The sequence below is a fragment of the Peromyscus californicus genome, unplaced genomic scaffold (assembly GCF_007827085.1).
Source record: "Peromyscus californicus insignis strain IS unplaced genomic scaffold, ASM782708v3 Scaffold_7__1_contigs__length_154581171, whole genome shotgun sequence".
Classification (NCBI taxonomy): Eukaryota; Metazoa; Chordata; class Mammalia; order Rodentia; family Cricetidae; genus Peromyscus; species Peromyscus californicus.
In genome coordinates, this window is record NW_026294595.1 from 143,662,304 (window position 1) to 143,678,663 (window position 16,360).

Here is a 16,360-nt window from a genome sequence, read left to right on the forward strand (position 1 = left end):
TCCTTGATGACTAAGCATTCAGTACATGAGTCCATGGGGGACATTTTTATTCAAACCACTACACCTGCAGAACAGGATCTCAGTATAATGAGCAGCCTCTAGAAACCTGTGAGTCTCGACAGAGGCTGTGTATCAGATATCCTGCATATCAGATATTTACAATTCATAACAGTAGCAAAATTATAGTTATGAAGTAGCAATGGAAACAATTTTATGGTTGGGGGTCAGCACAACATGAGGAACCGTGTTAAAGGGTCACAGCGTTGGGAAGACTGAGACCCACTGCTCTAGATGCTCTTAGCAGAAGGACCACATGTGGGGTCTTCCCTTACAACCTAGGAAACTGGCAACATCACACTCAGAAGTGCTCACTCCTCATGTGGGGGTTGGGGCTGCCTTTGGTACAATCAGGTAAGTGGAACCAACACAATCAAGGTCCTCCAGTTCCCCCACCAGCCTCACTCCACATGCCACAGGTGTCCCGTCCCCCGTGTCCCCCCCTCCTTCTCCCCGGGCCGACCTCCAAGGACATCTGAGTGTGAGGACCAAGCTGTGACCTAGAGGTCAGCAACAGCTCTTTCACAGGTCCCCCTGGCCTCCCTGGCCTCCAAGGACAGCTAAGTGTGAGAACCAGGCTGTGACCTAGTGGTCGGCACACAGTTCTTTGAGAAAAGCTACTCACAGCAGCCGTAGGGAGCCTCTGTGTGCAGGCCACCGGCAGCCGAAGCTTCCAGTCTGTCTCTCCATCCAGCTGGTCCGTGCGCAAGAAGCAAGATCCTGCAGAGAGATTTGGGCACTGTCTGATTGACGTCTGTGATCCAAGTGTGCTTCCCTCAGCAGCTCTGGGCAGTGCCTGCTCTGGTCCTTGAAGAAACGGCCCACCAATGGCCAGTGACTCGCAGGGAAAATAAATCTCCACTTCCTACCCCCTCCACAAGCTCTGGATTCAAATCCTCACTCAACCACTCACTTGTAGGACTAGGGTTAGGCCCTTGACTTAGCTGAGCCATCACCTGCCCTTACATGTAAAAAGAAGAGACATTCACCCTGTTGTAACAATCCAGCAGGGTGATGATGGGACAGTAGCCTGTGACCACTCCTAAGCAGGGGAGCAGGTGTTTCCAGACCCCTTCTCGGGGACCACATGGATTTGGATCCAAGGTTTGTCACTCAATGGCTTGGTTCCCTGTGTGTAGGAATGGAGACAGGAAGAGCACCCGCTCCAGGGGTGTTACAAGGGCTAAAGAGCTGAGCCATGGGCTCAGGACATGGTTACTGTAAAGAACCATGCCAGGGCCTGATCTTGCTGCAGGGCAACCCCACTAACACAGAACCCCCAAATCCACAATGCTTCATTGATGACTAACTGATTTAGAGACAGAGTCTCAAATATCCCAGGTTGGCCTTGAACTCACTACATAGCCAAGGATGACCCTGAACTTCTGACCCTCCTGCCTCCACTTTCTGAGTGCTAGGGTGACAGGTGTGTCACCATGCCTGGTTTTATGCAGAGCTAGGGGTGGAACCCAGGGCCTTGAGCATGCTGGGCAAACACTCTACAAACTGAGTCACATCCCTAAAACTTCCTGAAGATATCAACTCCACAAGAAAAACCCTACACAATAAAGCTTTGTTTCAGGCATACAATCTCAAGTCTGGAACACCTCTGGTCCCATGAGGGACATTGTAGGAGACAGGCTTGCACGTTTTAGGGACATATACCTCAGCGTGCCATAAGCTCTGTGGCAGTGGATCAGACAGGAAATGAGTCCAAGTTACTACACAGTTAGCACTTCTGAGCACTAGGGCTGGGAAGACCCAAGTTCAGATCCCCAGAACCCACTTAGAACGGGATGTGGTAGGGCAGTTTGTTATCCCAGCCTTCTTACTTCAAGAATGCAGGCTGAGGCAGGAGAATCCCCGGGAGTTCAAAAACCTTCCAAGCACTGAGGCAGAGCACAGATAATCACACAGGTTTTGTGTGTGATTTTTTTTTTTTTAAATAAGGTCTCACTATGGAGTCCAGGCTGGCCTCCAACTCCATGCAATCCTCCTGCCTCAGTCTCCTGAGTGCTGGGATTACAGGCATGAATCAGCATGCCCAGCTTTACTGTGCTGTATTTTCTTAAACGTTTATTACATCTCTTTACTTGATTTGTTTTGTGGGGAGGGTGTCACTCACACCGCACAGGCATGTGTGGAGGTCGGAGGACAACCTGCAGGAGTTGGTTCTCTCCTTCCACCTACTCACCGAGCCATGTCACCAGCCAAATTTTCTATGTTTTGGTATTTCACTGGTTGGGGTTTTCTGTAGCCCCGCACTGACCTGGGAACTTGTTAGGTATTGACCCTTCAGGTATTAGAGCAATCTCTGTCATTTGCCAATTACCTACAATCTGGATGTTTAGTGTGTTTCTTACTTGACGTTGTTCTTGTTGGTTGTAGTTCCATTTTTGTTTATGTTATTACCCTTTCTTTCTCCTGGACAATACTTGATAATCATTCTTATTGTATATAGTTTTGTATTAAGTTTAGAACCCTTTTATTTAGACAAAAAAGGGGAAGTGTTGTGCAAATTCGTCCATACAACCAATGACCTTTGGGCTATCTAGCCCGATGGGTGTGGCACTTTCTGGGTATGTGACTGGTTAAAACTGAGGAAGGGGTGTTCGCTCTCTCTGGGGAGGTTGGAGACTGGATGGTTGGTTCCCTTCACCCCTGGGCAGAATGGAGGACAATGATGGCTGTTTACTTTGTTCTGTGTCTGTGAATGTATTATCCCCATTTTATATCTTAATAAATTCTTGATGTCCTTTAACAGACCTGGTGGGTTCACATAATAGTCAGTCCGTGAACTCACAGAGATCTGACTACCTCTGCCCCCCAAATGCTGGGTTTAAAATGTGTGACACTTATGGAATAATCTTTTTGTATACTGTGAAGATGTGTCTTGGCCAAGGTGCCTTCTTATTGGTTTCATAAAAAGCTAAATGGCCATTAGCTGGGCAGGAGGTATAGGTGGGACAGCCAGACACAAGAGGATGCTGGGAAGAAAAAGGAGGGGTCACCAGCCAAATGGAGAGGAAACAGGATGGGGAATACAGAATTAGGGTAACCATGCCACTTAAAAGAACGATTAAAAAGATATGGGTTAGTTTAAGTTATAAGAACTAGTTAAGAACAAGCCTAAGCTATTGGCCAAGCTCTCATAATTAATAAGAAGTCTCCATGTGGTTATTTGGGAGTTAACAGGTAGGACAGAAAAATCCGCCTACAGATGCTTGGTGGCACACACCTTGATCCCAGCACTCAGGAGGGAGAGGCAGGCGATTCTCTGTGAATTCAAGGTCAGCCTGGTCTACAAAGTGAGTTCCAGGACAGCCAGGGCTACATAGAGAAACCCTGTCTCAAGACAAAACAAAACACATGTGATACCACACCCGGTCAAATTTTCTGTGTTTTTAATGACCAAAATTTATGGACCTATAAAGCACACGAAACACTTTTAATTGTGAAGGACCCCTCTACAGAGATGTTCTGGCTCGCCTGCAAGGTTCCAACAATGACATCTACCCTGTGACATTTTCAAATGATTATCACTGGAAAGGCCAATGGTCACTCTCCATAAGATGCTTACCATTTTTCTCTGAAGTCCTCAGGAAGATCATGTCTGCAGGGACCCGCTGGTTCTGGGAAATGAAAGAAGCTGGAACATCACTGTGAACAGTCACAAGTGGGGTTTTCACCCCAGCCCCCCTTTCTTTTAAACCACAAGCTCCGTCACAGTTAAGCACAGGTTCTATCTGGAACCTGCAGGATCTTGCATACTTTATTGCATACACTTTATTAACCCCACCAACATGTCATGTGGGAAAGGGAACACGGGTTCCTGGAACTCCGCCTTCACTTCTTGAACCCGCAGCCCCTCACACCCCTGCCCCCGCCCAGCTATAGGCACTAAAGGCAGAATCTACAAGCCTCTCTATTACCTCTGCTGGCTCCACGGCTCCACGCTGGGCTTTTCTCTTCTGTTTTGTGTGTGTGTGTGTGTGTGTGTGTGTGTGTGTGTGTGTGTGTGTGTGTGCGCGCGCACATGTGCACTTGCAATGTGCATGTGTTTGCGTGGAGAACAGCAGTTCTTGTTTTTTTGAGACTGTACCTGTCACTGGCCTAAGACTTGCCAAGGAGGTTCCGATTACTGGGCAGAGAGCCTCAGGGATCTACCTGCTTCTCCTCCCCAGGGCTGGGTGTGCCACTTTTTACATGGGTGCCATCAAACGTGGGTCCTCATTCTGTGGGCAAGCATTTTACTGACTAGCCCATCCCCCTCGTCGCTTAGCTTGCAGTAGGACGTGAGGAAGTAAAGTGGAGAGCAGGAACTAAAGCCACCCTTAGATAAAGAGGGAAGGCCAGGCCAGGTGTACGGGCCTTTATTACCAGTAGAGACAGGTACATCTGTGAGTTCCCCAGTCTACACAGTGAGACCTTGTTTCAGAAACGAGTACTACCTACATACATACATACATACACACATAAGCAATACATACATAAATATATACATACATCAACAAGTACTACATACATACATACACACACAAGCAATACATACATAAATATATACGTACATAAACAAGTAATACATACATACACACATGGGAGCAGGGGTAGCAGCAGCCCTGTGTAGCTGTGGCAAGAAGAAATATGACAATAGACAGGGGCTCTGACCCCAAGGGTCCCCGTTCCCTTAAATTAGCCTTGAGTGCTTGGACTTAACCCACTAAGTGGCACTATTCGATTCCTACAGAAACAGGGTATGCTGGTCTGAAAGAAAATGGCCCTCAAAGGGAGGGCACTATTAGGAGGTGTGGCTTTGCTGGAGTAGGTGTGGCTTTGTTAGAGGAAGTGTGTCACTGTGGGGGTGGGATCTGAGGTCTCCTAAATGCTCAAACCACGCCCAGTCAGACAGACCACTTCCTGTTGCCTGTGAGTCAAGATGTAAGAACTCTCAGCTCCTCCTCCACACCGTATCTGCCTGTATACTGCCTTGTTTCTCACCATGATGGTAATGGACTAAACCTCTGAACTGAAGCCAGCCCCAGTTAAATGTTTTCCTTTGTAAGAGTTACAATGGTCACGGTGTCTCTTCATGGCAATAGAAACCCTAAATAAGACACAGGGTAAGACAGGATCTTTTTTCTAACCAAATATGATCCCCAGACTCTCTAGACCCGCACCCCCAGACCTCACACCTTCCAGATACACACAGTGAACAGACCCTTCGGTGTTACGTCAAGTGACAGACGTTAACAGAGACATTTACCGTTCTTGTCACTCTGCAGCTCCATCCCCCCATAAACTGTTGGCAGGTTAACAGTTCAACAAAGGTGACTTCAATAAATATTTTTAAGTGTCAGTGTGGCAAGCTGACTAATAGAAAAGACACCATGATTGAGTGGGGTTCTTTTTGACCCCCCCAAAACAAACACACCAATCAGAAAATCAAAGGTATGCTGTGTTTATAACTATAAGAAGGGCTCCTGGCTCCCCAGTACACGGGTACCTTGGGGAAATCTTTTTGTGTCTGTCTCCTGGGGCAGAAGTTTTTCTCCCCCGGGCAGAGATGTTTGCTAGCATGCCAGAGTTTCTTTCTTCAGTCCACCAGAAGCATAGACTGTGAGCAGGGCTCCACCCAACATGAACCCATGCTCAGGCTCCCAGTGATGCCCAGCCCCTGAGAAGCTTCTAGACTCCACTCACCTTTTCCACAAGGATGAGATCCCCCACCTGGATGTTCGAACTCTTCACCTTCACGGTCCCTGCAAAGCAACAGACCAACACATACCTCATCACTGTCTCTAACAAGCTAGATCGGTGGTTCTCAACCTGTGGGTCATGACCCCTTCAGGGCTGAACGACTCTTTCTCAGGGGTCACCTAAGACTACCGCAAAACACATATATTTACACAGTTCATAACAGCAGCAAAATCAGTTATGAAGTAACAACGAAAATAATTTTATGGTTGGGGTCACCACATGAGGAACTGTACTAAAGGGTCGCAGTGTTAGGAAGACTGGGAACCACTGGGCTAGATTCTACCAGGTAGCAAGGCACAGGAGCGTCCACCTCCCACTTCTGCCTCACCAGGAGGAGGTCTGCCCATGGCCCCAGTGGCTTCAGAAACCCAGTCTCTGCTCCACAGACAGCAGAACTCAGGCCCCTCAGGAAAAACAGGCTGCCCCTACCATAGCTTATCATTTCTAAATCAACCAGTGCCATGGCACAGGTATTATTCACCAGTAAGCTAACAAGTCATCAAGATAAAATACGCAGGGCTGAGGAGACAGCATAGTGAGAGACTTTCCATACAGACAGGAGGACCCGAGCTCCATCCCCAAAACCTACGTAAAAGCCGGAGCGATGCCCTGCCTTAAAGAGCAGCTGCTTCCCCTCAGAGGTGGAGTTCAGTTCCTAGCACTCCTGGCTCAGGACTGCCTGTCACTCCAGCTCCGGGGGGTAGGGTGCCCACTTTTGGCCTCTTCCAGTACCTGCACACATATCTCACACACACACACACACACACACACACACACACACACACACACACACACAAATAAAACGTAAAACAACAAAACCCAGGTATGGCATTCTCGTGCCTATGATCCCAGTGCTGGGAGAGGGGCAGAGACAGGAGCTGATCGCAGGGCTCGCTCACCAGCCTGCTCCAGGTTCAGCAAGACCGTCTCAAGAGAATCAGGCCGAGTGAGACCAGAAGCTGCTTTCCTCTTGTGCATCTACCAAACACCATCCAGAGTTCACCTCCCCCACCTCCCCCTCCCACTCCCCCCCCCCAACCCCCCCAACCCCCCCAACCCCCCCAACCCCCCCCCCCCGGCATCCTCACCAAACACCATGCAGAGTTCCCCTCCCCGGCATCCTCACCAAACACTATCCCCAGACAGAGCTCTCTACAACACTTTTAAACCCTGACACCACACAAAGGGTGTGAGTAGCTATCTGGTACTGCTTGGAGGAAGGCAAGATGAACCTTGTACCTGTCTAGCACAAAAGTAGCCACTGGAATCCAAGAGTCTGCACACTTGGGTCCACCCCAGCAACAATGTATCCCTGAAGCCCGGGAGGACTCAGCCGGTACTGGAGGCTAAACCTCACACTTGAGTTCCATCTCCAGCCCCCGAGATAGGAGAATCAGCTCCCTCAAGCTGTCAGTCACGCCCCCCACACACACATATACACATACATAAATGGAACAGTTCTTTTCTTTAAAAAAAAAAAAAAAAAAAAAGGCCAGGAATGATGGTACACAACTTTAATCCCAGCACTTGGGAGGCGGAGGCAGTGGATCTCTATGAGTTCAAGGCCAGCCTGGGCTACAGAGTGAGCTCCTGTCTCAAAATAAGCAAAAACAGCTCATCCTTTTGATCCAGGGGGGTTAGACCATTCCAGAGATGGATAAATTGCAGCTATGGGGTCCAGTGAAATTTGAGGTGGAGAAACAAGCCTGCCCCACTCTTCCTGAACACCAGGGGGCGACAGCGACAGTGGCAGGTGGGAGAGCCCGGGTGGACTAGCTGCAGGGCCAGCCAGATCCTAAGGCCAGCCCCACCCGTGGCTCCGGTGAGCCCTTCCTTAGGCACTCGGTCCAATTTTACCAAACTTAAATTTACACTGTCTTTGGTTTTATTACCGAAATATATGCCAATTGCCTGACTCAAACCAGTGGCAAAGGCTAACTTACTGCTAACCGGGTTGTCAGCCACGGGTCTGTGTGTTTGTGAGCTTGGCAGAGAACAGGATGGGGCTCTCACAGGCTTGACAGGGATTCACTCTATCAACGTTCAGATCCATTTCTAAATCCTTCACACTTTTTCCAATAAGCATGAGGAAGGTTTCTTTTCATATATATATAATCACATATATACATATAACACATATATATATACACATAACCAGAGACAAATATATAAACTAACTCAGTTTTTTCAAATGTCCAGGTACAGTCTTCTCTTTCCAACCCAATCCTGACTTACAATCAGCTCATTTAAACTGTCCCCATCAATCCATCCACTCTACCTCAGCAAACCTCCTTTACTCCAGTGCCTTTGCGGTTACCAGGTCTCCCCGGCAGGTTAATGCTTCATGCAAACACGCCTACTATACCTGGCCCAGCAGCAAGATCTCAAGGGGACCACAGGACCCACACATGGCCAGACACCTGTGTGGCTTAACCAGGGATTCTAACAGCGTTTTGTTGTTGTTGGTTTGTTTGTTTGGGTTTTTGGGGGGGTGAGCCACAGGTCAACATCTTCAAGAGAAACCCCAGGATGGGAAAGACGTTCAATGGTTAAGAGCACTGACTGCTTTTCCAGAGGACTAGGGTTCTATTCCCAGCACCCACATGGTGGCTCACAGCCATCTGGAACTCCAGTTCCAGGGGATCCAACACCCTCTTCCGGCCTCCACAGGCACTGCACACATGTGGTGCAGAGACATATAAACAGGTAAAACACTCATACACATAAAATAGAACCATTAAAAAATAAATTAAAAGAAAGAGAATTCCCTAGATCCACACCTGTTACACTAGTTACACAAGCATAAAACCTGGACTTCCCACCTCATACACGGTGGGGTGTGTGCGTGTGTACACGTGTGTGTGGAGGCCAGGTGACAAATTTCAGGATTGGTTTTCTCCTCCTGCTGTATGAGTTCTGGGGACAGAACTCAAACTGTCAAGTTTGGCGACGATGCCTTTACCCGAGTCCTCTGTCGTGAGCCACTGAAATAGGAAGGTGGCAGTCTGCAGTGGCTGGGACTGACCCCCAGAATGAAAGACTGTTTAGAGCCCACGACTCCTAACTGTGGATCAACCACTGTCTTCCAGAAATGTCCACAGAGGAGGAGGAGGAAAGGTGGAGGGGCAGGAAGAGTAGAAAGCAGGGGAGCAGCCGGAGCAGGAGCTTGACATCCTTTAACAGAGGTGTAGGTAGAGTTTTCCTGCCTGGCCCACAGTCAGGACAAATCTCTCTCACCTGCCAGTCCCACAGTCGCTCAAACCCAACCAAGTAAACACAGAGACTTATATTGGTTACAAACTGTATGGCCGTGGCAGGCTTCTTGCTAACTGTTCTTAGAGCTTAAATTAATCCACCTCCATCAATCTATACCTTGCCACATGGCTTGTGGCTTACCGGTATCTTCACATGCTGTTTCTCATCGTGGCGGCTGGCAGTGTCTCTCTGACTCAGCCTTCCACTTCCCAGCTTTATTCTCCTCCTTGTCCCGCCTACACTTCCTGCCTAGCCAATGGCCAATCAGTGTTTTATTTATTGACCAATCAGCAACACATTTGCCATACAGAACATCCCACAGCACAGAGGCCACTGAGATGCCAGTGAGTAAAGGCTCCTGCTGCCAAGTCTAGGACCAGAGCTCAATCCTGGGGACCCCCATGGTAGGAGAGAGCCAAGTCCTAAAAGTTGTGATCTGACCTGCGCGCGCACACACACGCACGCGCGCGCACACACTCACGTGCGCGTGCGCACACACGTACACACGCACGCACGTTTTTAATTCTTGTATTTAACACGGGATCGACCTGCATTTCGTTTCGTATTGAGTCCTGCCTACTCTACAGCTGGCTGGAGAGAGGACGACAAAATGCCAAAGCATCGTCCTCGGAAAGCACCCTGAGAAGGGAGACCCAGGACGTCTTTTCCCCTTCTGGGATCCTGCACCCAGCATCCATTGCCAGGCTCTGAGACTTCTCCACACATGCACTTCAATTGTTTTAGTTATGTAGTGAGTTACTGCATGTGTGTGGAGGTACTTGTGAGTCACGGCCTGAGTGTGGAGGTACTTGTGTGTCACGGCATGTGTGTGGAGGTACTTGTGAGTCACGGCCTGAGTGTGGAGGTACTTGTGTGTCACGGCCTGAGTGTGGAGGTACTTGTGAGTCACGGCCTGAGTGTGTAGGTACTTGTGTGTCACGGCCTGTGTGTGGAGGTACTTGTGTGTCACGGCCTGAGCGTGGAGGTACTTGTGTGACAAGGCCTGAGTGTGGAGGTCCTTGTGTGTCACGGCCTGAGTGTGGAGGTACTTGTGTGTCACGGCCTGAGTGTGGAGGTACTTGTGTGTCACGGCCTGAGTGTGGAGGTACTTGTGTGTCACGGCATGAGTGTGGAGGTACTTGTGTGTCACGGCCTGAGTGTGGAGGTACTTGTGAGTCACGGCCTGAGTCGGAGGTACTTGTGAGTCACGGCCTGAGTGTGGAGGTACTTGTGTGTCACGGCATGAGTGTGGAGGTACTTGTGTGTCACGGCATGAGTGTGGAGGTACTTGTGAGTCACGGCCTGAGTGTGGAGGTACTTGTGAGTCACGGCCTGAGTGTGGAGGTACTTGTGTGTCACGGCCTGAGTGTGGAGGTACTTGTGAGTCACGGCCTGAGTGTGGAGGTCCTTGTGTGTCACGGCCTGAGTGTGGAGGTACTTGTGAGTCACGGCATGAGTGTGGAGGTACTTGTGTGTCACGGCCTGAGTGTGGAGGTACTTGTGTGTCACGGCCTGAGTGTGGAGGTACTTGTGAGTCACGGCCTGAGTGTGGAGGTACTTGTGTGTCACGGCCTGAGTGTGGAGGTACTTGTGAGTCACGGCCTGAGTGTGTAGGTACTTGTGTGTCACGGCATGAGTGTGGAGGTACTTGTGAGTCACGGCCTGAGTGTGGAGGTACTTGTGTGTCACGGCCTGAGCGTGGAGGTACTTGTGTGACAAGGCCTGAGTGTGGAGGTCCTTGTGTGTCACGGCCTGAGTGTGGAGGTACTTGTGTGTCACGGCCTGAGTGTGGAGGTACTTGTGTGTCACGGCCTGAGTGTGGAGGTACTTGTGTGTCACGGCATGAGTGTGGAGGTACTTGTGTGTCACGGCCTGAGTGTGGAGGTACTTGTGAGTCACGGCCTGAGTCGGAGGTACTTGTGAGTCACGGCCTGAGTGTGGAGGTACTTGTGTGTCACGGCATGAGTGTGGAGGTACTTGTGAGTCACGGCCTGAGTGTGGAGGTACTTGTGAGTCACGGCCTGAGTGTGGAGGTACTTGTGAGTCACGGCCTGAGTGTGTAGGTACTTGTGTGTCACGGCCTGAGTGTGGAGGTACTTGTGAGTCACGGCCTGAGTGTGGAGGTTACTTGTGAGTCACGGCCTGAGTGTGGAGGTACTTGTGAGTCACGGCATGAGTGTGGAGGTACTTGTGAGTCACGGCCTGAGCGTGGAGGTACTTGTGTGTCACGGCCTGAGTGTGGAGGTACTTGTGTGTCACGGCCTGAGTGCGGAGGTACTTGTGAGTCACGGCCTGAGTGCGGAGGTACTTGTGTGTCACGGCCTGAGTGTGGAGGTACTTGTGAGTCACGGCCTGAGTGTGGAGGTACTTGTGAGTCACGGCCTGAGTGTGGAGGTACTTGTGTGTCACGGCATGAGTGTGGAGGTACTTGTGAGTCACGGCCTGAGTGTGGAGGTCCTTGTGTGTCACGGCCTGAGTGTGGAGGTACTTGTGTGTCACGGCCTGTGTGTGGAGGTCCTTGTGTGTCACGGCATGAGTGTGGAGGTCCTTGTGTGTCACGGCATGAGTGTGGAGGTACTTGTGTGTCACGGCCTGAGTGTGGAGGTACTTGTGAGTCACGGCCTGAGTGTGGAGGTACTTGTGAGTCACGGCATGTGTGTGTAGGTACTTGTGTGTGACGGCCTGAGCGTGGAGGTCCTTGTGTGTCACGGCCTGTGTGTGGAGGTACTTGTGAGTCACGGCCTGAGTGTGGAGGTACTTGTGAGTCACGGCATGAGTGTGGAGGTACTTGTGTGTCACGGCCTGAGTGTGGAGGTACTTGTGAGTCACGGCCTGAGTGTGGAGGTCCTTGTGTGTCACGGCCTGAGTGTGGAGGTCCTTGTGTGTCACGGCCTGAGTGTGGAGGTACTTGTGAGTAACGGCCTGTGTGTGGAGGTCCTTGTGTGTCACGGCATGAGTGTGGAGGTACTTGTGAGTCACGGCCTGAGTGTGGAGGTACTTGTGTGTCACGGCATGAGTGTGGAGGTACTTGTGAGTCACGGCCTGAGTGTGGAGGTACTTGTGAGTCACGGCCTGAGTGTGGAGGTACTTGTGAGTCACGGCATGAGTGTGGAGGTACTTGTGAGTCACGGCCTGAGTGTGGAGGTACTTGTGTGTCACGGCCTGAGTGTGGAGGTACTTGTGAGTCACGGCCTGAGTGTGGAGGTACTTGTGTGTCACGGCATGAGTGTGGAGGTACTTGTGAGTCACGGCCTGAGTGTGGAGGTCCTTGTGTGTCACGGCCTGAGTGTGGAGGTACTTGTGTGTCACGGCCTGTGTGTGGAGGTCCTTGTGTGTCACGGCATGAGTGTGGAGGTCCTTGTGTGTCACGGCATGAGTGTGGAGGTACTTGTGTGTCACGGCCTGAGTGTGGAGGTCCTTGTGTGTCACGGCCTGTGTGTGGAGGTACTTGTGTGTCACGGCCTGAGTGTGGAGGTACTTGTGAGTCACGGCCTGAGTGTGGAGGTACTTGTGTGTCACGGCCTGAGTGTGGAGGTACTTGTGTGTCACGGCCTGAGTGTGGAGGTACTTGTGTGTCACGGCCTGAGTGTGGAGGTACTTGTGTGTCACGGCCTGAGTGTGGAGGTACTTGTGTGTCACGGCCTGAGTGTGGAGGTCAGAGAGCAACTTACGGCATTGGCTCTCTCCTCCCACCGTGTGGATTCAGGACGTCGAACTCAAGTCATCAGGCTTGGCCGCAAGTGCTTTTCCTCACTGAGCCATCCTGCCAGCCTCTGGCTCTGAGGCTTTTTTCCATGCATTCCAATAGAGGCTGACATGAGACTCTGACAAATGTGATGTGGAAAATTCTCCAGACACATCCCTGACCGTTAAGCAGCTTCTGATAACTCCACCCTACCCACTCTCACTGCCTCACCCCAGCAGGCTTGCCGACAGTTTACAGGAGGGCCGAACGACCAATGGGCATAGCTGTTTATTTCCACAGCGCTGGACCCCAAGCTTTTCATAAGCAAACCGCCGGGCCCAAGCCCACCTTTCATGGATGACAGCTCCAGAATAAGAACCGTCTGTCTCTGAGGCAGGGAGACGCCAGATGTTTCCTTGGACTGAAGCAAAAGTAGATGACGGCCCCCACTCCAACCCTCCCCCCACAGAGGGGGGAAACCATCCTTAAACAAATTCCAGGGCACCAGTCCGTGGGGGCCAGTTTTTTGACCCTGAACACCTCAAGTTACAATTCTATTTTTCACGGTGAGTGCAGGACACAGGCTGCTGTTGTGGACGCCCTGGCTAATGGATTACTCTCTAATCTAACTGTGGCAGTGACGAGCTGTAAATTCCACTCGTGTGTACATTTCCTGGAGCTGACATCAAAACACCTCCACTGGCCCAGAGTTCAGAGGCTTAAAGGTGAGGTTTTCATAGTCAGATATCGGCAGTTCTAAACCCGAGGAAAGACTCACTTGAAAAATAAGCTGAGGTTGAAAAGTGTGGTCATAAAGCACCTCTGTTTAAATTAGAATTAAAACAAGGAAAAGAAAAAGGAAGAAGCAAGACTAAGATTTAAATATTGTACGTTTATACTCAAGTTTAGAGCCTTTTCAATAAGTATATCAAGGGACAACACCAGTTGACAACGTCCCCAAATGACAAATAGGCTAAGGGCCTGAGAGCAGGAAGTAGTTTTTTGGAAAAATCAGCAGGGCGGAGGCTCAGCCGGTAAAGGCCCACGCTGGCACACCTGACCCGAGTTCAGTTCTCAGGACCACCATGGTGAGAGAGAACTCCCCTGTGCAGGCCTGACGTCCACACGTGTGCCAGACACTCCCGGACACCACGCACACACTAAATAAACGTATGCACTCTGAAAAGATAAACTGTACTTTTTCCTTTCTTTCTTTCAAGACAGGTTTTCTCTGTGCAACAGCCCTGTGAATCAGCTGTCCTGATTCGCTCTGAGGACCAGCAGGCTGACCCCACACTCAGAGATCTGCCTACGTCTGCCTCCCGAGAGCTAGGATTAAAGGTGTGCACCACCACCACCCGGCTAACTATAATTTTAATGTCAGATATTGTTCAGTTTTTCTTCACTAAACAACGGATCCACTTACCACTGAACTACAATGAGGATCAAATATTAGCACACAAAAAGTTGCCTCTGTCAGACCTCATGAAAAACTCTGTGGTGAGTCTGTCCTGGAGGATTTTTGCAGGAGTTTTAATACTTTAGTATCCAGAAGTCCGTCACTAGGAGCCAGCACCATGGCTCAGCCGGTAAAGCATTCACCAAACAAGCCTGACGGTGTCAGTCTGTCCCCACCACCCTACACACAACAGACACTGACAACTAAAATTAGGGGAAAGACGCTAAAGCCTGCAACTCTCTCCTTAAAAAGGTAAATAAACACAACACGGGGACAAGGCATGGCTCAGAGTTCAGGACTCTGGCTGCCCTCGCAGAGGACCCAGTTCAATTCCCAGCGCCCACAAGGGGGCTCACAACCACCCGTAACTCCAGTTCCAGGAGACCTGACACCCTCTTCTGGCCCCCACGGGCGCTGCATGTACATGGTCCACAGATACACATGCAAGCGAAACACCCACGAACGAACGGAACAAAAACTTAACAGATGCAAGCAGATCTATGTGAGTTCAAGACCAGCCTGGTCTGCACAGTGAAATCCCCCCCCAAAAAAAAAACCTTTTAATTTTAAAAAACCACATAATTCCATAGTCAGTCATTAAACAGTCTATACTCTTTTTTTTTTTTTTTTTTTTTGGTTTTTTTTTTTTTTTTCGAGACAGGGTTTCTCTGTGTAGTTTTGCGCCTTTCCTGGAACTCACTTTGTAGACCAGGCTGGCCTCGAACTCACAGAGATCCGCCTGGCTCTGCCTCCCGAGTGCTGGGATTAAAGGCGTGCGCCACCACCGCCCGGCTACAGTCTATACTCTTAAGACAGAAAAGTAGTACTTTGGTTAACAATTAACTGAAGAAGTTCCCATTAACGACTGCATCCCTTCATGCTGATTAAAGCCGGTGGACAGGACCCCTAAGAAAAATGCAGGAGTCCTCGGGTCAGAAGGGAGCATCATTCACAACCCCAGGAACCAGCTGGAGGAGATTCGGAATTAAACTGAAGAGGGAGGTCTTCAGAGGAAGATGAGTTCACCGACCCGAGGCACTCGGTAAGCCGGGCCAACAGTGCTCACGAGAGAGGCAAGGGACCGCGTGTAGTACACGCCCTAAGAAAAGGCTGAAGACCCGGGGGTCTGTACACCCCACGTGGGCCTCTGGCTCAGCACGGATGGCTTGCCATCTGTCCAGATGTCCCCAGCAGGAGCGAGGCCACATGCTCATTACACCTCTGCTTGCACTGGCTCAAGGCTAATTACCTCGGCCTCACTCAGCCCTTCCTGGGCTGTTGGTCAGGAAGGGAGGCCCACATGAAGAACTGGGCACTCATCTGTGAAAATGCAAGTCCTAGCCCATGCCTCTCAGCCCCCTCACAGGCACACACCCCCAGCCCATGTCTCCCACCACCCCCACAGGCACACGCCCCCAGCCCATGTCTCCCACCACCCCACCCCACCCCCAACCCCCTCACAGGCACACACCCCCTCTAGCCCATGCCTCTCACCCCCCCTCACAGGCACACACCCCCAAGAATTAAACTTCTGCTATAAAAATATAAAGTTAAAAAGTCTCAAGAGTTCATTTGTGTGTGGGCATATGCACGCACACACACACTAAAAGAAAAATTTAAAAGTCTGAGATCAAGAGCCCTCTGCAGCCCTAGTAACAGCACACAGGAGCAGTTGAGGTCATCACACACACTAAGGCTCCCTTGACTCACGAACACAGTGCACCTGGATCTGGAGGAGGAGGAGGCCTTATATTCAGGCAGGCCTGGGTTGCGTCCTCAGCTCTGCCCTTACCTCATTCTGCCCTCTCTCTCGGACACAATGCTTTCCTGTTGTTCTGGAGCCTGTCAAAGCCTGAGCAAAGGGTATAAAGAGGAAACTCTCCCCTCCCTCCCTCCCTCTCCCCAGCCACCACAACAGCTCCCTCCTTGGAGTCACTCAGGACAGCTGACAAGGCCGGTACCAGTGCCTGGCTGGCTTTGGGCAGGCAGTCCCCATCTCCTGCCCAGTTCCCAATGTGGACAATGTTGTTCCCAAGCCATGCCAGTATCCGTCTCTTCCTGTGCCACCGTTTGTATGGAAGCTCCCCATCACAGAACTGACCTTCCAGGGCCTCCGGGCCTCACTGGCTCTGCCCTACACTCAACCT

General features: G+C 50.6%; 1 protein-coding gene across 3 annotated transcripts in view; it reads right to left on the reverse strand.

The window, feature by feature from the left end:
- The window catches only part of Atp9a (ATPase phospholipid transporting 9A (putative)), a 105,768-nt gene that overhangs the window by 53,038 nt on the left and 36,370 nt on the right, over positions 1–16,360 (reverse strand). For all 3 annotated transcript variants that reach the window (XM_052725758.1, XM_052725759.1, XM_052725760.1), the window contains exons 5-7: positions 5,758–5,816; positions 3,638–3,689; positions 683–777 (exon numbers count right to left, since the gene is read on the reverse strand). In XM_052725758.1, the coding sequence (XP_052581718.1) occupies positions 683–777; positions 3,638–3,689; positions 5,758–5,816 (206 nt within the window). The remainder of the gene's footprint in view (positions 1–682; positions 778–3,637; positions 3,690–5,757; positions 5,817–16,360) is intronic.